The sequence below is a fragment of the Mauremys mutica genome, chromosome 3 (genome assembly GCF_020497125.1).
Source record: "Mauremys mutica isolate MM-2020 ecotype Southern chromosome 3, ASM2049712v1, whole genome shotgun sequence".
Classification (NCBI taxonomy): domain Eukaryota; kingdom Metazoa; phylum Chordata; order Testudines; family Geoemydidae; genus Mauremys; species Mauremys mutica.
The window spans coordinates 128156691-128177894 of record NC_059074.1 but is presented as its reverse complement, the minus strand read 5'-3'; the positions used below and the strand labels follow the sequence as shown (position 1 = coordinate 128177894).

Here is a 21204-nt window from a genome sequence, read left to right as displayed (position 1 = left end):
ACTTAAAATATCTAGCAAGGTAAATAAACACTATGATAACAGGCAGGCTGGGTTTCTGTAGGGGTTTTTAAACATATACTGTGCCATAGGAGGGCAGAAGTTGGAATCAACTGACTTCTATGGAGTTTTGACTACTTACACCAGCAAAGAATTTGACTTTAAAATCCTTAGCTTACAGGAATGCATACTCTGTAAGAATCATGCAAAGCTGAAAGACCAAACAAGTGTCTTAAATGGTGGTGTAAATTATGCCTCATATGTTGGTATATGTGAATGCAAGTTGACATAAATTATGTATTGAAAAAGCAGAGTATAGGGTAGTAGTCATCATAAAAGCAACCAAGAGGAAGGTGTGTGAAAGAAAGAGGACGTTGTCAGATAAGGTCACGTTTGCCAAGGTATTCTTCTGAAAGCAGTCCTTTTCCTTACTGTATGGGGAAATATTTTCCTTCTGGTTCAGGAATTCCCGCAACCTTATCTGGATTTGGTTTTGATTGACGCTTTAGTTATGGCATATTGCACAAATGTTGTAGCATTCTTGGATGCATTGGATCACTTTTCCATGGGCCACCACACAGGTATGTCCAAACTCCTGAAATCATAGAAAAATTGAAACTGTTCCTCCATTAAAATTAGGTTTGCAGTGTTCTCACAGCATCTCCCTTTGAGCCCCTCAAAATAATGTCTATTTACTGTACCTGATGATCCTATTTCTTGTTGCAATTTCTTCTGCCAGAAAATTCAGGGAGCTGCATACCCTTATTCTGTAAGGTACAAGGACCACCTAGATGATCATCCCCTGAACTTTGTAATCCTCATGACACTGCCTGAAGTCAGACTGAAGTTGATTTCTACATTTAATTTGAACCAGGAAATACTGTTGCCTTCTATTTTGTCCTAATCTGCAGAATTGCATCTGGACTGTTCTAGAAAACCTCGTAAAAAGGAAATGAATAAATAAGTAAGTTCCATTTTATGTATAGACATCTGGAATGACAAACAGCTATGACTATGATGGAAATTAAGATTCAAAAAGATATACTGTACATACTTTTTCCACCTGGAATCCTGTTGCCTGGTTATCATCCCCTGTTTGAACTGGTTGCTTGGGACATCACCAGGATGATCCATGCTAATAATTTAATGTTGTCATTTGTCTGGTATTTGTTCCTCTTTCCTTGAACAAAGGCAGACAGAATCTAATCGAGAGAGTGCTGCAGTACATTGGCAGGCAATGAGGAGAGTCTACCAGTGGAATTTCTATGCAGTAATTGTAGATACTGTGTTTGGAGATAAAGGGACTTGAGGAGTTGTGTGTGATCTGTTTGTCTATTGGCTAGATTTCAGCAAGGGCTGTGTGGCTGTTAGGGCACCTGAGCAGGTTAGGTGAAAGCAGTCTTTTTCTGGAGTCTCTGTGATGGGGCAGCACTGACCAATGAATCCAAGAATATAAATCATTGTCAAGTGAACTCCTAAGTAGGCAAGCAGAAGAGGCTAACAGGTAAGTTTCTGAGGGAGTTTGCAAGCTAAACTGTAGGGAAAAAATTTCCTGCACGTATAGCTCTACATACCCAGCAATGGAAAAGTTATTGTAACCTGCAAGGGCTATGCCATGTTCTATTTTTTGTCTGAAGATAGAGACTTCCTATGCACAAAGTACAAATTGATGGCTGTATTGGAAGAAAAAATCTGAGGTCTCAAGGGCAGTGATTGACCTTGTATAGCGTCAGAGAGACAGAAGCGTTCTTGGACAGCCAGCTATGGGCAGCACCTCCACGGATACAGCTGGAGAATGAATTGGTTTCAAGGGAACAGGAGAGAATGGAAAACAGAGAGGAGAACTGACAGTTTGTGACAAAATAAGGAAATGGAAGCAGGAGACATTCTGTACAGCCAGAAGTAGAAGATGGACAGTCTGAGACTGCTGGAGGAAAGAGGACCATGAGAAATTCACCTCAGGTAGCAATATCTAATCACTTTCAGGTACTCCGTGCAGAAGCTGCTTATAATGCACAAGAAGATTTCAGTTGAGAGGAGGAACAGGGATCTCCCCAGGATACACTTGAGGATGGATGCTCAGCCTAATCCTTGAGGACATCAAAGATGCTCAAAAGAAGACTGCAGACAGTCTTCATCGGGGACTCAAAGTTACTGAGAGTGGATAAAATGAACAAAAGAACAGCAGGGGGACAGCTGCTAGGGGACAAAAGAACAGCAGGATGTGGGCTGTCTTTCTGAAGCAAAGACAATACACATCACTGAGGGACTGAATCCTGCGGACAAGGATCTGTTGGTTATGAAAGATACTGGCATGAATGACACTGCACTGGAAGACATTTTGCAGATCATTAAAAGCTTCAGGGATCTCAGAAGGGAGCTGAAGGACAGGAAAGTACAGGTGATCTTGGAAGTAGTTCCTAGTCCACATTTCAGAGACAATAGCACAAGATATCAGAGGTAAAAAATTGGCTAGATAAGTGCTGTAAGATTAGGGAGTTTTGCTGGGGGGCTTTGTGGAACATTGGGCCACCTTCTCTGGTGAGAGGAGGATGTATGGCTTGTACTGCTTTGGTCTCAATGCTCAGTCTTCAGGGTAACCAACTGGAATAACTGACAGCTGAAATTGGTAAAATCGCTGAATACACCCTACTTAAGAAAGATCAAGTGTGTAGAAGAGGTGTGGAGTACAAATTCCTAGCAATGGTTACAGATCTAGTACAAGACAAGGATGTAAAAATTATGATGCATGCAGAAAAGACAGATGTATTCAATAAATATTTCTGCTCTGTATTCAGAAAGGAAGATGTAATCTCATAGATAGGAAGACATGTTTGGCTGATAAAGTTAACATTGTTGACCTTGTAGCCTTCTTCTGTAGTGCATTTGATTTAGTCCTGCATGACATTCATTTTTTTAAAATTAGCATTGTATAAAATCTGCATCACATATGAAATGAAGTAAGAAGTGGTTAACTGATAGACCTGAAAAAGCAATTGTAAATGGGGAATCATCATCCAATAGACGTATTTCTAGTGGGGTCTTGCAGGGATCTGTTCTTGGTCCAATGCTATTCATATCTGTATAAATGATCTGGAAGAAAATATAAAATCATTGCTAGTAATGTTTGCACATGCCACAAAAATTGGTGGAGCAGTAAATAATGACAGGTCAGTCATACAGTTTGAACTCGACTGCTTAGTAAATTGGGCTCATTTGAACACAGCCATATGCCAAGGTCATACATCTAGAAACAAAGGATGTAGATTATACAGGATGGAGGTTATATCCTGGAATGTAGGATGAATGAAAAGGACTTAAGGGTCATCATAGATAACCAATAGAGCATGAGTTTCCAGTGCAATGTTGTAGTTAGGAGGCTTGAGTACCTGATTAGTGTTCTTACCCAGGTTAGAATGTGTAATTCTCTCCTAAGCAGTGGAATATCTAGAACAAATAGAAAGATGGTATTCCATCTGTATACAGCCATTACTTAGTGAGACAGGCTACTGGAATACGGTATCCAATTCTGGTGTCCACATGTCAAAAAAGATGTTAAAAAATTGGAATGGGTTCAGAAAAGAGCTACAAGGGTTATTTGAGGTCTGGAAAACATACCTTATAGGAATATTCTTAAGAAGCTCATTCTATTTAGTTTATCCAAGAGAAAGTTAAGAGTTTGACTTGATCATGATCAACAAGTACCTCTGGGGGAGAGATTTATGATAGTAGACAGCTCTTTAATCTAGCGGAAAATGACATAATGAAATCCAGTGTTCGGATGCAAGACAAATTTAAACTGGAAATAAGGCACAGAGTTTTAACAGTGAGGGTAATTAATGATTGGAACAAATTATCTGGGGACGTGGTGGATTCTCCATCACTTAACAGTTTTTTAAGTGAAGATTAGCTGTCTTTTAAAAATATATGCCAAAGCTCAAACAAACAGTTGTCTTAATGCAGAAATTACTGCGTGAAGTTCTTTGTCCTGTGTTTATGATGGAGGTCAGATGAGGTGATCCTAACAGTCCTTTCTGGCCTTAAAATTTATGAATCTGTAAGATCTAGCTTTCAAGTTGTCTGCAGATTTCAGAACTAGTGAAATGTTTGTCCTGAGAAGAATATATTTTGGCAGCACTGCTCGAGTCATATTTCAAAGGCAGAATTGAATACATACTTCACGTTCATCCAGCACAGACATTAATCACTGGCAGGATGTCCTTTGAAATAAAGTGCTTCAGGCAATGTCATCTTTGTCATTTACTCTCCCCCCCATTCCCATATGCAGCCCTAGTGTATAATAAATAATAACACAGTATGCCACACTTTTATATTGTTCCTTTAATCACTTTAGTTACCACAATGATGGACACTGTATAAGAATCTGAAAAGAATAGACTAGAAAATGAAGTATTCAAAAATTATTTGCAAATCTAAACTAATGTACAAATTACGCATAGGGAATTACTACTTCAGAAACAGAAATGTGGTCACCTCTAGAGTGAACTGCAGCAACTGTTTTAACAATTCTCATTAGTTCTGTGCAGCAGGTTAGGATAGGAAGTGAAGAGTTATTGATCTGTATGAAGCTTCAGGGCTCATTTAGGGAGACATCATGGGCCAGATCCTCAGCTGATGTAAGTCAGTGTAGCTCAGTTGAAATCAATGGAGTCAGGCCATTGTACACTAGCTGAGTACCTGGCTAGTGTTCTTACCTAAGTTATATATATACCTGCCTCTGGAAATTTCCACTACATGCATCCAACAAAGTGGGTATTCACCCACGAAAGCTCATGCTCCAATACGTCTGTTAGTCTATAAGGTGCCACAGGACTCTTTGCTGCTTTTACAGATCCAGACTAACACGGCTACCCCTCTGATACTTACCTAAGTTAGAATGTCTGATTCCTTCTCACTGCTTTATCATGGAGAGAGTGAATAGCGAAGTGTTATTTATCCTTTCACAGAACACAAGAACTAGGGATCACTCAAATTAATAGGCAACAGGTTTAAAACAAACAAAAGAAATAATTGGGTTCAAAAAAGAATTAGACAAGTTCATGGAATATAGCTCCATCAGAGGCTATTAGCCAAGATGATCAGGGATGCAACCTCCATGCTCTGGATGTCCCTACCGGAATGTCTACACTTCAGTTAAACATGGATGGCCGACCTGTGTCAGCTGACTCAGGCTCTCAGGGCTCGGGTTGCAGGGCTGTTTAATTGTGGTGTAGATATTCAGGCTCAGGCTGGAATATGTGTGTTTGTGTTTGTAATGAAGAAATAATCCGAATGAAAGCAATTCTGAATAATTTCAGAAGTACACTGTATCTCCCTAATTTATAGCACACACAATGAGCCTGTCAGGTGTGAAATATCAAAAATAAAATCTGTATTATGCATACCTTCATCTAAAGTCAAACAGCTGGAACTTTCTAAAGCCCCAATCTCGAACTTACAGCATCTCCTTTGATGTGGCATCACTATAGAAGGATATTTCTTAAAACCAAAAATGTGGTAACACTGAGCTTCCTTTGCAAACTGCATACTGTATTAGGAAGAATTCCAAGAAAAGTCTCTGAGCCTTGCAGTTAATCTCATGATCACCTTAATTTTTCCAAAATAAAGGACAATTAACATCCTTCCACCATTATGTTCCATCTTTAGCTTTCTTTACTTTAATACAACCCCTCCATTATAGCCTATCAGTGCTGCTGTCAATATCCTGGTTTACTGTACTTCAGCCTGGCCACTATAATCAAATAAGCAGAGAAGGATTATGCTTAATTAAGGCTTCTGTGTTTAGGGAGAAAACATTTAATCTCTTCTTATCCTAAACTATTTGTTTTGTGTAATCTTGAATACCAGTGATGATTCCTATTTATCTGCTGTAGCTCTTCTTTCAAGTTCTTTCAGGTAAACTTTTTTTGCTGAGAAGGGCAATGTTCTGTACTAATTGTATTTATATAGAATGGTTTTAATGTAAATGAAATATACAGTGAATACAAAGAAAGGCATCCTTAATGTTTACTGGAGGAAGTGATCTGTTAGTGGATTGCCCCAGATCCCACTGCTTGCCTGTTGAGGAGATTAAAGTCTATGGCAGTTTTCCCTGAAAATCTTGCTAGTTCAGTGGAGGAATCAAGGTGCTGGAAGCACCCCTCTTAAGATCTTCTTGTGTTAGAGAGGAGACTACACTGATCATCTGCTGATCCACTGGCATAAGCAGGCTTTTCTGAATATCTTTTTCTAAAAGATGCAATTATCACACATGTGCCATGCCACTCATGCACCTCATGTTCAGCATTCTCTGGCAGGTCTGTGTTGGTTAGTTTTCCTCCCAGCCACCCACCAAATCTGAACTCAGGTAATTACTGTCACAGTTGCCTTCTGAACTTTGGGGCCCCTCTTTTAAATGGGGAAGTCCCATGATGCACAAATTTGCACCAAAACCCTGCACCTGCTCCCAGCAATGAGGTTGTAGAACCCAGAAGATTACCAATGGAGTCTTGCACGACTGGGTGATGCCATGAGCATGGGTAATATGCGGGAGTGGGAATGCAGAAGAAGCTGTGGGGTGGTGGCACTGGGAGGAAGGAAATGAACAAGCATTAGTGGTCATGGTGATGGGAAGTGAGAGAATTCGAATAGGTCTGGATAAGCATCCAGTCTTTCCTATACTTCCCCAAGCAAAACCTCTGCTGCACCAATTGAAGTTCTCTCCCCTCATTAATCACATACTATAGATTAGAGACACAACGTGGGTGAGGTAATATCTTTTTATTGGACCAACTTCTGTTGATGTGAGAGACAAGCTCTAGAACTTACACAGAGCTCGTCTTTAGGTCTGGGAAACTAATTCAAAGTGTCACTGTTATATAAAAGATTTGAACAGATTGGTTAGCATATGTAGTTAACACGTACAAGGGACCATTCAAGGTGAAGTGGCCCATTAACATGCCTCCAGTCATGGGCAGAGGGAGAAAAGTTGCTGGGGGGATGGGGGGAGGTATTAGTGATGTACCAATTGTTGTAATAAGCCATAAATCCAATATCTCTATTCTGTCCATGATTTTGTGTTTAGCAAAGTTATGAATTTAAGTTCCCAGGCTTGTCTTTTGAAAGTTTTGTGCAGGTTTCCTTTGAGGATGAGGACTGATAAGTCAGATATAGAGTGATCGCTTTGTGAAAAATGTTCACCCACAGATGATAGGGTATTTTGGTCTTTTATCTTTGTCTTTCCTGTGTGAGTTCATTCATTCATTACTTGAGACCAATGGATCACCAATAACGAGATCCTTCAGAGAACTGATCTATAGTCTATGCGGACTACACAGGACGTTTGCAGGCTTCACTGGTTGGGACATAAGCACATGCTTCACGATCGTCTGCCAAAGGCAGTGCTCTATGGCCAACTTAAAAACCGCCTCAACTCAGAGGAAAAACAAAGCTCCGATATAGCGACAAGGTCAAGCAAGGCCTCAAGAAATTCAGCATTCCCACGGACAATTGGGAAAATCCTGCCCACAATCACTCAGTTTGGAGAAGCCAGGTTAAGGCTGGTGCAGTTACCATAGAGAGCCATCAGAGAACCTAGTCTGAGGCCCACAGGTGAGCCAGGAAGCAGAGTATGCTCCAACCTCTGTCTGGCAAGTGGACCTGTAGTCTTTGTGGGAAGGTTTGCCACTCGCACATCAGGCTCTTTTCCCATACCATTGGTAAGCACCACTGAGGGACCGACTTTGTCACGTCTCCTTTCATCTGTCAAGATGTTGGACAGCCAATGATCATCCAAGAGTGTCGGATTTGTCTGGTTTCACCCAAATTGCTACTGGGACATTTAGTGCACTGGAAAAGGTACACCACATGTTGTGATAGGTCTGTGTAGGACCCAGGGATCTTGAAAGGTGTGTTATGGGGCGTGCATTGGTGTATGAAACAATTTTTGTAGTGGGGCTGCTGAAAGCCATTGAACAAAACTGTAAACTCTGTAGATGGTGGAAACCACTTTAAGCCGTAGGTGCAGCAGCACCCCTAGTTCTAGCATCCCGGGGCAGTTTTGATCATTCTAGCAAAGGAGATATGTCTGCAGACCCTGCCAGAACAACAGATGCAAAACCAGTCATCTCACTGTACCAATTGAGTTTACATCATATCAAAGGACATTGCACATTTGAGTTGCAAGGTTACCTACATTCCACACAGATTTGATATCACCTCACTTTTATTGTTGAAAAACATTTGCATTATCATGAAACTGAAGTGTTAGTTATTTACACTAAAGGTGTGAATCAAACACCATTTTAAGTTTTATGTGTGTGTGGATTGTGCCCCTCATTTGGGTCTGTCACACTTTGTGAGCCTTAACGAGTTGAGAAATATGCCTCTGAATCTTTCCAGACACCTTCAGTTTTTCAGTCCTTATCTTGCCACTTTTCTTCCTGTTAGTGCCCCCATTGCTACTTTCTTGTTCTGTTCTTTGTTACTGTTACATTTCTGTGCTGACTGCACATGCAAGAATAATGGGAAGTACTCTCTGATCTTCTGTCTACTGAAAGATTTTTGCTAAAGTAGCTTAAGTGTACCTAGAAACCACACACTGGTATAAATTTGAAGAAGTTTTGTTCACAGAACATTCAAGCAAAAGAATCAATGTTTTGTTCAAAATTTGAATGGATTCTAAATATACTTGAGCGTGTTCTCTCATCCCTAATTTTAATAGCTGCCAGTGTCTGGATTCAGAACCATCCAAGGAGCTGTGGCTTGAACACTCAGTAGCCTTCATGATCTATATTAGTACAAACTGCAATTAACTCTACCAAAATTTAATGAGGTATTTTATTAATTAAAATGTAGGTATACTCTGAAAAAAGAAACATTCTGTCAAAATGTCATCCTGGGCTCCTCTGTCTTTCTGTGATTTCCACAACAAATGTGCTCATTTTACAGTTACTTTTTTTTCCTAACTTCTAGCTGTGTAATCTCATCATAGAGTCTGAAAGTCAAGATGGGCTCTTTCTGACACACACATGAATCTTCAATGAATCTGCAATTTTTATTTAATTACAAATCTGTCGATAGAATCCAGGATACACACTTGTAGCTGTATTTTCTGCCTATCCTATGCTTCTAGCAATAAAAAGTGGCAAAAGTATATATTAATCAGTAAAGTTAACAGAGTAGAGTCTCAATACTCACAAATAGTAGGTCTTTTGAGTAAGGTGTCGTTTTTAATATACTGTCTTTTCAGAGTAGAACCATACTTTATGATTTCACTATGTGACCTTACGGTAAAATTTGACTTAGGATAAATTTTTCAAAAGTGTTTACGTGACTTAGGCTTCTAAGTCCCATTTTCATGAGACCCATTGACTTCTAATTAGACTTAGACTCCTGTATCATTTAGATGCTTTTGAAAATTTTACCCTTAACCCTACTACTGTAATACTAGCCAACTTTTTATGAGGTTTGATACAGTACTTTGTATAACTTAAAAAAATAAATAATTTCCATGCACCAGCCTGGAAGCAGGAAATGGTGAAAATTTCACAAGAAATCATTCTTTTGTGATTTCTGGAACAATGTCCAGCTCAGTAAGTAGCTGGGCACTACAGTGATGGGTACCTTTTTAGAACTACTTGAAACAGACAAGAAAACATTGCAGACTCAAGGGTTTGGATGAGTTACAATTAATCATGTGGACTTCTGAGTGCCTACCTGAACTGAACCTCCAAACATGCTGTGGTTTCCTCATTCACTTCTCTTAAAAGGTGCTGTATTGACAGACTTGGATACTGAAATCTGCTTTTTATCAACAGTCCTGGGAGGATACACACAAAGCAGTGTGCAACATTGACATAAATTGTGCCCCAGATACCCCAGTGGTTGTTGGGGTTTGTGAAGCTACAGAGTCCTACAAGAGCCACAGCGGGCAGTGTCATATTGTAAGAATTGCCCCTTCCTCTGCCACTGATTGGCCTGTGGAAGGAAAGGGTGGAGGAGAAGCAACTGGGGCCTGGTCTACACTGGGGGGGGGGTCGATGTACGATACGCAACTTCAGCTATGAGAATAGCGTAGCTGAAGTCGACGTATCTTATTTCGACTTACCTCCCGTCCTCACGACGTGGGATCGACAGCCGCGGCTCCCCCCTCGACTCTGCTTCTGCCTCTTGCCCTGGTGGAGTTCCGGAGTCGACGGGAGCACATTCGGGGATCGATATATTGCGTCTAGATGAGATGCGATACATCGATCCCCGATAGATCAATCGCTACCTGCCAATCTGGCGGGTAGTCTGGACATACCCTGGGAGTGTCAAAAGGGAAAGCAGAGGATCATCAGGCATCAGGCAAGGATGCCAAACACCTATCTTCTCTGCAGGAAGCTCCTTTGGCAGCCACTGACTTCTTTTAAAGCTTCCTGCCGACCTAAACTGTCTTCCCACTGCACCTCTTAAAACAAGTGGTGGCAGCACATGTGAAGAGGCAACTATGCACCCAGGGGAGTAGCAGAAGTTGGGGGAAGCCTTTTTTTAATCTACAGCCAGTGTGAGTTGAGAAACCAAGGGACCACTAAGGAGAAGGCAGAGCCATCAAGGACTTGGGAATGGTAGTAGTAAAGAAAAGAGGCAGTGTTGTTAGAGGTATAGAGGGAAGAGGCAAAATGGGGTAGGATGCGAATTTTTGATGAGTGATGAAAAGAATAGAGCATGGAAAGAGGGGATGTCAAGTCGTGTAGGAAGGCGGACATTACATTTAGTGCTTGGGGACATATAAACGGCATTACATGCCTGAGTGCAAGCTTCCCCTCAGCACCTCTAATGTGCTTCAGTTCTGATCTGGATGCACCACATTCAAGTACAAGAAGAGTTCAGTCTCCATTCCGTTCCATCCTTAGCCTGTCTGCTGAGACTTCCAGTGTGGTTGCCAATTGTGAAGTGGGCCTTTGTCTACACTGGCAACTGGAGTGAGGCCACCAAACTCAATTTATATAGGATGCAGTAAAGAGGACAGATGGTAACATCTTTTGCTCTCTTCCAACCTGGATTGGATTCAAACCAGTGAGCAGTCTCTCCAGATCCCCTTTCCAGTTCTTATGTCAGCCAGTCCCTGCCTACCAGTTGTGCTAATGTACACCAGCTGAGTGGAAATGCCATTTAAATGCCAGTTTTGCAGTAGTTTATCTAAATTAATTCTCTTATGAAAATTAACCAGATCTCACTCAAACATAACTTATGAATACAGACTCCTGATCTCGCTCCAACCCTGTACATTCTTTTTCCATCCCCGTACAAATCTTCTTTCAGCTGCTGGCTCAAACTTGGCAGCTCTGTAGTAAATAGTGTTGCATTTTTAGTCATTGTTTATGAAACTATAAGGATTACATGGTGTGGGAGGTGAGGGGGGGTGGAAAGGGGAGTGCACACATGGAAAAATAATTTTCTTGTTGACATGTGGAAATGCCTGCAGAAGCTTAAACCAAGCAATACTTTTTTTCATCTAAGCTGTACAAAATTTAGCCTGACTGGGGAATTTTGAGAACTAGTCTCTAATTCTTTTAAGATCGTTCACATGCTGGGATGAAATTCTCCATCACTGGCTTGTCATATCCTTCAGCAATGGAATGTAAAACTGGAAAACAGCTCAGTTGGATGTCAGACTCAACCTATAGGACATTTTTTTCAGCCCTGTTTTTGCAAATAAGCCATTTTGCTGCATAAGTAAACATCAGTGTTGATTGAAAGAAACTGTTGGAATTTCAAAATCTTTTTAATCTCAAAAGCTGTGTGGTTTTTGTCAATGAAAATAGAGGAGGTTTATAGAAAGAGTATCAATTCTTTGAAACTGATAAATCTTTCCAGTTTAGGTATACCCTGCAAAATTATTCTAAAACTGTATTATGATGTTTCTTGTTTATTGCCTTTGAATAATTCAGTATCAAGTTCAGTTAGTTTGAAATTGTCTAGCTGCTGGCCTTGAAATTGAAACTGGATTCTTTCTGGTTCATACATCATCACCAGCAATAAGAATTCTTCAGTTAGATTCTATTGTACTGAATGGTTATCTTAATTCTATCTCACACTCCTGGAGCTGAGTTGATTCTGCAATGCTGACAAGAGTAAATTATAATAAAAGTATATTGTATTATTGTCCTACATCATATAGCACCATACTATTATCACATTCGTTACCATAGTACCTAGGAGCCACAGTTACGGCACGTAAGGAGCAGAACACCATGGTGCTAGGCACTAGACAAACACAGAACAAAAAGATACTCCCTTCCCCAAAGAGCTTATAATCAAAGTATAAGACAAGAAATAACAGATGGCTACAGACAGATGGAGAACAGTGAGACATATTGGTCAATGCCATAGGCAGTGGTATGCATTATGTGTATCAAAAAAAATGAGGTCTCCGCCCTGAGGATTTTACAATTTATATTCAACATATGACAACATGGGAGGGTAAAAGGATATGTGGGAGGAGGAGGCTAGAACTTGTAGATATTTTATATACTTGTCATCGTTCCAATATTCAGATACAGAAGTAGAGAGGGAACCAATGGAGACTTTCAGAAGGGGATGACACTGCTGGAATGGCAGGTAAAGAATATGATTTTAGAAGCAGCATGCTGCATAGATTTAAATGATGTGGTGTGTTTTGAGGTTGCAGCAGTGAAGATGACAGATTAGGGCAGTAGGCATGGAGACAAGGGCAGATTTTGGCCATATTATAAAGGAAGACATAGCAAGAGTTAGCAATAGACGGTATAGAAAGAAAAGGAGAGATTGAGGTCAAATGACAACAAAGATGTGAACTTGGATGACAAAAATAGTGAAATTATTGATGGTGATTGAAGAGGAAGAGAGAAATGAGGATTTCCAGAAGACACTTTATGTTCGCCATGTTTGGTTTGACATTTCATGGCGATGCAATAGAGAGTAGGTCACAGATGAGGAAACTAACAGAAAAAGGCAGGGATGTAGAATAGATAAGGGAGTCTTAGCATAGAGGTGGTGGTTGAAATCATGATAGTGGAAAAGGATGCTGAAGGACAGGGAGAAGAGAAGACAACCAAAGTCAGCCTTGAGCCATGTCACTTGTCCAACCGTGAGACAATAGTGACCTTGGTGAGAGCAATCATGATGGATTGCTTAGAGCACAAGCTACAGTGCGGATTACAGACTATTAGATGTTTGTCATTCAAATGAGCAGATATGACTCTGGATACACACATGGTGTAGATCTCTTGAATGCCAGGTGCCATTTGTACATCACTTTTCTGACCACAGCTGCACTTCAAGGTTCTGTTTATGCAATTGTAGAATGTGCTGTGTACTCTGGTTTTATTACCAAGGAGAGGATGATGGTGAGGAATAAATACAATATAGAGTTCTGAAATGCACATCTTTAAAGTTTTTTTTTTTACAGAAGTTTGTTCCTTTTTCAGTGTTCTTTCACCCAGAGGAAATCCTTATATTGTATTTAACATCAGTAAAAATTAGTTAATGTGCAAAACATATTTGTTCATATGTACCTTTACTAATAATGAATGCTTTCCTTTGTCATTTGTTACAGCTTTTTCATTCACCCACACCCCCTACCTGTTTGATTTTCTGCATGATTTATATATATAATTTGGTTTTCCAACTGTGGTAACTGATTTTGCACCAAACTTGAAAATAGCCAGTTGGGGAAAAATCCAAATAAAACTGGAATTTTCAGACTAGCTTGGATTAATTAAACCTGTATCATAAACTGTTTTAAAAATGAATTCTGGACCTCTAGATATTGGAGTAGCTTAAATACATCCTAAATTTATTTAATTCATGCCGGTGCTCATCTAAGCAAACTTCACTCACTGAAAAGAACTCCATTGAAACCATGTGTTCTTTTCTTTTTGAACTACAGCTCACCACAGCCACCTTGGATGGCAAACTCCAGTTGTTTCTACCTTGATGCTTGCCAGCCTGTGGAACGCTGGCCTTGGTGCTCTGGAAATAACAGCTTGCTGAGAGAAAGGAGATTGGCAACTGTGCAAGCCACAAAATATTCGTTTTTAAATTACAGTTGTAGAAATAATGTCACTTACATTGGAAAAATAAGGACAAGATACAGTGTGGTACAATTGTACTCATTCAGGCCTCAGTACAGCAAAGGCTTAAGGATTTATGTCAATGGGGCTACTCACATGCTTAAAGGTAAGCATGCTTAAAGGCTCTATTGGAGTCTCTTATCTGTAGATTGGTGACACAGTTAAAATAGAAAGTGATCCAGGTTTAAAGCTAAAATTCCTGCCTATAACAGAAGACTTGAAATGCTCCTTTTTTTTTTTAAAGGAGAGTTCCTCATTCTTAATGAAGTGACATTAGGAGTCATGTTGGTCCCTTGTTTATATCTATGCAACTCCCATGAGGTTACTGGAAGTAACTTGGGTATAGCAGAATTTGGTCCTCATTACTGAGACAATCTGATTTACATCCATTTTATTGCATTCTGTTATCCCTTGTACCCATTCTGTTAAGTTGTTAGGGATGGGGGAAAGACTTTTATTTTAAAGGCTTTGTCTTCACAGAGCTAACTTGATATTTTAGTTTGGTAATTTACTTATGTTTAGTTTTGTTGTGACAGTAGGGGTGTGCCCCATTTCTAGAAACAGAAAATTTGAAAAGTATTGAAGTAGAAAATTAGTTCTGGGAGAAAGCTTTGGGGGTTTTATTTTATTTTATTTTATTTTTTACAATCTCTAGCTATGTTTGCCCTAATCTTTGAAAATTCTGATGTTGGATGTTGTTTTGAATAATAAACTGGTGTTCGAGTCATTCATCATCTCTGTCTGTTTAAAATTGGGGAACATCTAAGACTGTGGCCTATGTTTATCTGAATTGTGTGATGCTGAGAAAACTTTACTCTTTTATATGGACTGTGGTGCCAAGCCATCCAAACTTACCAGGACAAAGGATCATTAAGTCTTATAAAACTCCGTTACTCTTGTCAGCTCAATTGTCTTTAGCTGGCCAATTACATACAGCTGAACTTGCTTCTCAGACCTTTTCCTACAGGGCCACAAGGGAAAAAAAAATGGGATTTCTACACTGCCTACACAGATTAATAAAACTCAGCAATGTGACAGATGCACCTTTTAACAGTAAGCTTTTTAAATACCACAAGATAATTGAATTTAAAAAGTGGATGATACCCCCTTGGTTATATGCACAACACTTATGTTCATTTAGTATAAGAAGGTTGATGTTTTAATTACACAAAACTCAAGATTCTTTTAAGGTTTCTAGATTCCATTAATTCTGTGCTCTTGCATATAAGCTTTAGCTGCTTCTTGCAGAGCTAAGCCATACACTTACTGTAAGCTAGATTCTGACACCCTGACTCTCTCACTGAAGTCAACAGGACTGCTTGTGGAACAAAGTGCTATTCATCATGATTTAGAGTATCAGAATTGGTCCCCATGTTATCTTACATTATATGTGCAATAGTATATTGTAGGCTGCTGGACCTGATCACCAGCCTAGGACAAACAATCGGCCACACCCAATTCCATTTGTATCCCTTTCCTTGGGGCTCAGTTTGTTTTTTAATACACAAATACAAGGAAACGTGGAACAATAACAAGAAGCAACAGTCCTGTTCTTGACACAAATTGTGGGGCGCTCTGGTAGCTTAAGGGGCTTGTCCTCTGCCAGCTTGTCCTCTTGCAGCCTTCTGCTGCAGCCACAGAAGAATGTACTCTCAGCTCTCTCTGTAGCTAGGGACCTCACTTGTATCCTCCAGCTGGGAATCAGACCCAATCACTAGATACTTTCCAGCTGGGTTGGCTGATTCCCAGCACCTGGCTGTTGAGCTTCTCTCTAGAACAGTGCTGGCTGACCCCTGGCCCTAAAAGTGACCGACTGCCCTGTTATATACATAATGACGTGTACAGTGGGCTAGGTTCACTCCAGGGTCTACCAAAGATGACATTAACCAAGGTTCTAGCTGTGGAAACTCCAGGAGGGGATGAAATTCCAGTGGCACAAAGCAGCTACAATCTCCTCTCTACTGGAGGAGCCATAGCTTGCCCGTACAGCTCAGAAGGTTGGTGCTTCTATCTAGGAAGAGTGTGAGGCCAGGGCTGGCGAGGAGTGCTCTAGTTCAATGGCTTCTGCAGGTGGAACTTCTTCGGTGTTCTGTTGCTACTTAAAACTGACTCACATAGCAAATACTGTTAGGGTGGTCTTCTTAATTATCTAGAATAAATATCCCTGATGTGCAAGGATCTTCAATGACACAGAGCCTTCCTGCACTAACTTTACTGAATCCAGCATAGGACAGATAAAAGGGTTACCAAAATTTTTCAATATAGCCTAAGCAATTATTTTTCCCCAGCCTTGTTCTCAGAAATGGTTGAACTGTTTTGGCTGAAATTTACGAAAAAATACCTCAGCCTGAGGCAGGCATCCAGCATGCAAAATGTCAGCCCACACAGTCAAAGTTTGGTAAATTCATAAGCACCTGAAAATAAGATCTTTATACCGTAATACGATGTGTCAGTCAACTTTAATAATAGGCAGCACTGGCAAACTATCCCACGAGTGGGAATATGCAGAAGACACACAAAGAAGAAATGAAGGTTACTTACCTGTAACTGGAGTTCTTTAATGGGGACTCTGCATACTCATGTTCCCTGCCCTCCTAACCTGCTCCTTATGGAGTCCTGATTCTGTAGTTTGATAATCCACTTTAGTGGTTGGAAGGACCTGACCAGTGGTGCCAACTCCCCTTCTATGGCCATGTCCCTTGAGCATGCTCAAGCACTGTGGCAGGAGGGAAGGAGAGGGGTAAGGTGCTCCTAAGGGGCACTACTACTAGAAGATTCCACTGTACTGCAGCACCCAGTTGGCACAAGCCATGAGTGTGAGTATGCAGAGTCCATCTCAAAGAACTCCAGTTACGAGTAAGTAACCTTAATTTTTCCAGTCCAGCAAGTTCTGCTGAATGCCACAGAGGTCCTCTGTTATTCAGCATTTTTTACATACTTTGGTCCTGGTCTTGCAATTGGATCCACATGGGCAGACCCTTCTTCCTGAATGGCTGTCCAAGCGCACATGATTGGAATCTTTGGAACTAATTCTGATCCTACTTACACCATTAGTTCAGTGGAATTGCACCTATGTATACACGATCAGAAACAGGTCATTAGGTTTCAGTCCTGCTCCTGTTGAATTCAGGGGGCCATTGATATGATGACAGCTGGGTGGGCCCTGAATACCATTATAATATGTTCCATACAACTGATGTCTTAAACCAAGGAAGACACACACACAAGGCCACATGACAGTCTGGCATTTGTTCTTCCATAAAAAATAACAGTGCTCCTCTTGTGCTCTCATTTGGCTATAACAACAAGTAGGGAGCCAAAGGGAAAGTACACAGCTACAATTAGTCTACTTAATATTGCACAACTATACATTACAGGATTTTTCTTTTCACCCTCTGATAAGAATGACTGATTTTTAAATATGGTGACTTTCCTGTTCTGGTGTAGTTTTGTAGTAAATAAAATATTTTAAGAGGATTATTCTGGATTCTCTAAATATTAATAGTTATAATTAAGTGTTGTTCTCTGGGTTTACTTTATACTTTTTTTTGGCTCTTCTAAGCAGATGGGGACCTGATGGTTTGTCTCTTGACCCACACTTTCCAGTATCATGGCCACCATCTTTCCAGTTGAGGCGGATTAGTCCTTTTGGAGGACATCAGTCTTGCACCTCAACTGGCTGGAGGAACTGTTGTGAAATAGTAATAGTCTTACTATTATTTATTATTTGCATTACCATAGCACCTAGATGCCCTAGTCATGGACCAGAAATCTATTGTGGTACTGTACAAACAGAACAAAAAGATGCTCCCTGCCCCAGAGAAATTACAGTCTAAGTATAGGACAGTACACAACAGATGGACCCAGACAGACCAATGAGTCAGTAGAAGGTAACAATGAGACAATATTGGTTAGCAAGAGAGGCAGTGGTCTCAGCACACCAGCACTCTAATCATTGTCAGGTATTTTGTAGGCATCACAGAAAATAAGAGTTTAAGAACATAAGAACAGCCATATTTAGTCAGACCAAAGGTCCATCTAGCCCAATATCCTGGTTTTCGACAGTGGCCAGTGCCAGGTGCTTCAGAGGGAATGAACAAAACAGGTAATTATCAAGTGATCCATTCCCTGTCGCCCATTCCCAGCTTCTGGCAAACAGAGGCTAGGGACACCTCGAAGGGATTTGAAGGATGATAATGCTGTAGTCTTTATGTGGCCCAATGATTTGAACATCTTTCAAAGGACAATAACATATCTCATATTGGTCATATGCTTTTTTTTGTTTTTGTTTTTGTCAAATGAACCATAGATACCCCTACAACAGGGATTACACCTAGGGAGTTATTTATTACAACAAAGTGTCATGCCAACTGCTGCACATCAGTGTTAAATCACTAAATATTCAACATGAGTATCTTGTCTTTACTAGAAGCCGATATTTCAGTCCACAAGGTGAAGTTTAACTGTAGGTCATTTTCACAGGTTTGACTTATTTTTCATGAAAGTAATTTGTTGCTAAGGAGAAGATGCTTAACCCCACACCTGCACTTACTTGGCAGTGGGGTAAGGCAGGGGTTGTGGTCGGTTATTGGTTGTTTTAAGGGATGCATTGCTGCTCTGAATGTGAGGTTGCTGTGAGACCTTCAGATAATCTGGGGTATTTTGGTAAGATGATGGTTCAGAAGAGTGGAGCAGCTCAGTCCCATGCTGACTTGACACATGGGCCATGTCTTCACTGCCAAAAAAGGTGGAGTTTTTTACAGTGGGATAATGAACATGCATTAGTTATGTCACTGTAAAATCCTAGTGGTTCTGTAATTTTTACCTCTGTGTAGCTAGGTGAGGTCAACCGTGGGCAAGGGGTATAGTGTTGACCTTGCCATAAAAGCTAATTGCAAGTTGTCTCCACTAGGGTTTTGCTAACACACGTTAGTTATCCTGCTGTAAAAAAACAAACACCACCACCTGTTTTGGGCAGTGAAAACATGGCCTTGGGTACAAACCCTGTTTGCCTGACTCAGCTGCTAACTTCAGTGATGCTCTGCACATGAGAAAAAGGAGCAGGAGTTGGCCCTTAAATTGGACACATTAGTTAGCATCCAGCAGTTAATCTCAGGTCAATTTGGCACCCATGTGTCGCTGTTGACTTCAATAGAGCTGTCAAGGCTGATTCCCCACTCTGGCACTTCGAGTGTGGAAGGTGGGGGCCTGCAAGGATTCTAAAAATTAATACTGGCCACTCCAGGCTTGTATTAAACTCCCAAGGTTAGAGCTTCTCTCTGACCTTGGATGGGTAGATGCTGCCACCACCCAAAAGCAAAAAAAATATTCTTTCCTGTGGGGTATCCTCAAGCCCTTTCACCCCTCATCCGGGGAAGAGCTGAGAAAGAAAACAGGAAATTAGCTGTTGCCCCCAGCTAATTAAACAACATGCACAAACCTCTTAGGACACCAACAATTCAATCCTGTTCTTAAAAAAGGTAAATTTTATTAAAAACAAAAAGAAAGAAAATACATCTGGAACTTAGGCTTTTGCTAGATTTAAAAAACCCACTTACAAAAATTAAACATCAAGAATAACCTTCTAGAGGTCCATCTTAAAGGTTACAAGCAAAACAAAAAGCATTTGGGGTAGCACAGAGGAGTCCACAAGCCAATAAGAAATAAACCTAATCACGTCTTTCTAGACATTTTCTGATTTGTGAGTAGGATTTAGGTATGATCTGATGATTTCCGTACCTGACAAAAAGCGTTTTACAGAATAGTCCCAGCTCTGCTCTGTCTTCTCTCTCCGGAGAACAACAACAAAACAGACCAAGGGAAGGTTTTCCCAATTTTAAAAAGTTCTAGCCTTCCCATTGGCTCTTTTGGTCAGGTCCCCACTCCTTTCCTTTTACCTGTGGCCTTTTTAACCCTTTACAGGTAAAGCAAGCAGAAAACAGCTACCAAGAGGGATTTTATAGGCAACTGTCTGGGTGGGTGTCCATAAAAGGGAGCTACCCCTCCCTTCATTTATCACAAGAGCTATACCTGCTTTGCACTAGTATTAGTGAAGAGAATCAGACCCCTGATATTTTCCAAATGCCATCTAATCCAGCTGCCCCAACAGCACAGTTTGTTCTGTGTTTATTCACTCTCATGGGATTTGCCATTTACAGAACAGATGAGGAAGAAATAGAATTCTGTTTTCTTCTCAGAGGTGGCATTTTCTCTGTTGCTGGATATTTATGAGCCTTTCATGAAATGGTAACAACGTTCTACCACAAAGGCAGGCAATTCCAGCGGAGCTGCTTCCAGGTTCCCAATTGCTGTTTCTCTCGTTAGCCCTGGCAAATGTGGGGAGCTAGCTATATTCTTCCAAATAGTTCCCGGAACAGTTGAATTAATAGAAGAAAAGAATTACCACAATTCATCAAGAACACAGGACATGCTTCATTCTTCTACGTGTGCATATCTGAAGTGAACGTTGCTTCCATTGTTTCGGACTGCAGAGGAGCCATTTAATAACAATAAAAATGAAGTGTGAGGGTGAACCTGACTTCGCTGTGTCTTGTTTTAATTTTAAAACAATGCAGAATTTCCATGTTCTGAACATTATTAGCCTTCAGTTCTTGTTAATTCAACTATTTTCTTCTTTGTCAATCAGCCTCTTTCATGGAAAAATATGTGCCGGGTCAACTTGATCCCATACAACCATGATTGAAGTTAATGGGATTTTAGCCCGCCGCCAATGCTGCTCCGATTGGGCAAAGCTGGAGGCTTTCCACACAAAATGCCAGCATCATATATTGGGCATAAAGTGGAACAACTTCATTTGTAACACAGATGTTTGCAGTTGCTCTGGTCTATACACTATTGGGGTCTTTGTCTGCAGCCGGCCTCCTATGCTTTTCAGACATGTCACCAGAATGCCGCAAGATGTTCTGGCGAATGCCGTTCTCTGAGTGGGCTGGTCTATACTTGGGGAGGGGGGCTAATGTAAGATATGCAACTTCAGCTATGAGAATAGCGTAGCTGAAGTCAATGTATCTTATTTCGACTTACCTCCCATCCTCACGGCGTGGGATCAATGGCCGCAGCTCCCGCATCGACTCCGCTTCCGCCTCTTGCC

At 40.7% G+C, this 21204-nt stretch overlaps 1 protein-coding gene across 14 annotated transcripts in view; it reads left to right on the top strand.

Moving 5' to 3' along the window:
* WDR27 (WD repeat domain 27) overlaps positions 1-21204 on the top strand; it is a 227850-nt gene that overhangs the window by 180123 nt on the left and 26523 nt on the right. For 4 of the 14 annotated variants that reach the window (XR_006577765.1, XR_006577764.1, XR_006577763.1 and 1 more), the window contains exons 25-26: positions 737-961; positions 13910-14811. The exons of 1 other annotated variant lie outside the window; for it this stretch is intronic. Coding sequence is in view for 2 of the 13 variants with exons in the window: in XM_045008731.1 (XP_044864666.1) it covers positions 13910-13957 (48 nt within the window). In the remaining 11 variants the exon portion in view is untranslated. Of the gene's footprint in view, positions 1-736; positions 962-12536; positions 12601-13909; positions 14812-21204 lie in introns of those variants that run through there. 9 more of the 14 variants (XM_045008731.1, XM_045008728.1, XR_006577767.1 and 6 more) reach the window with 5 other exon arrangements.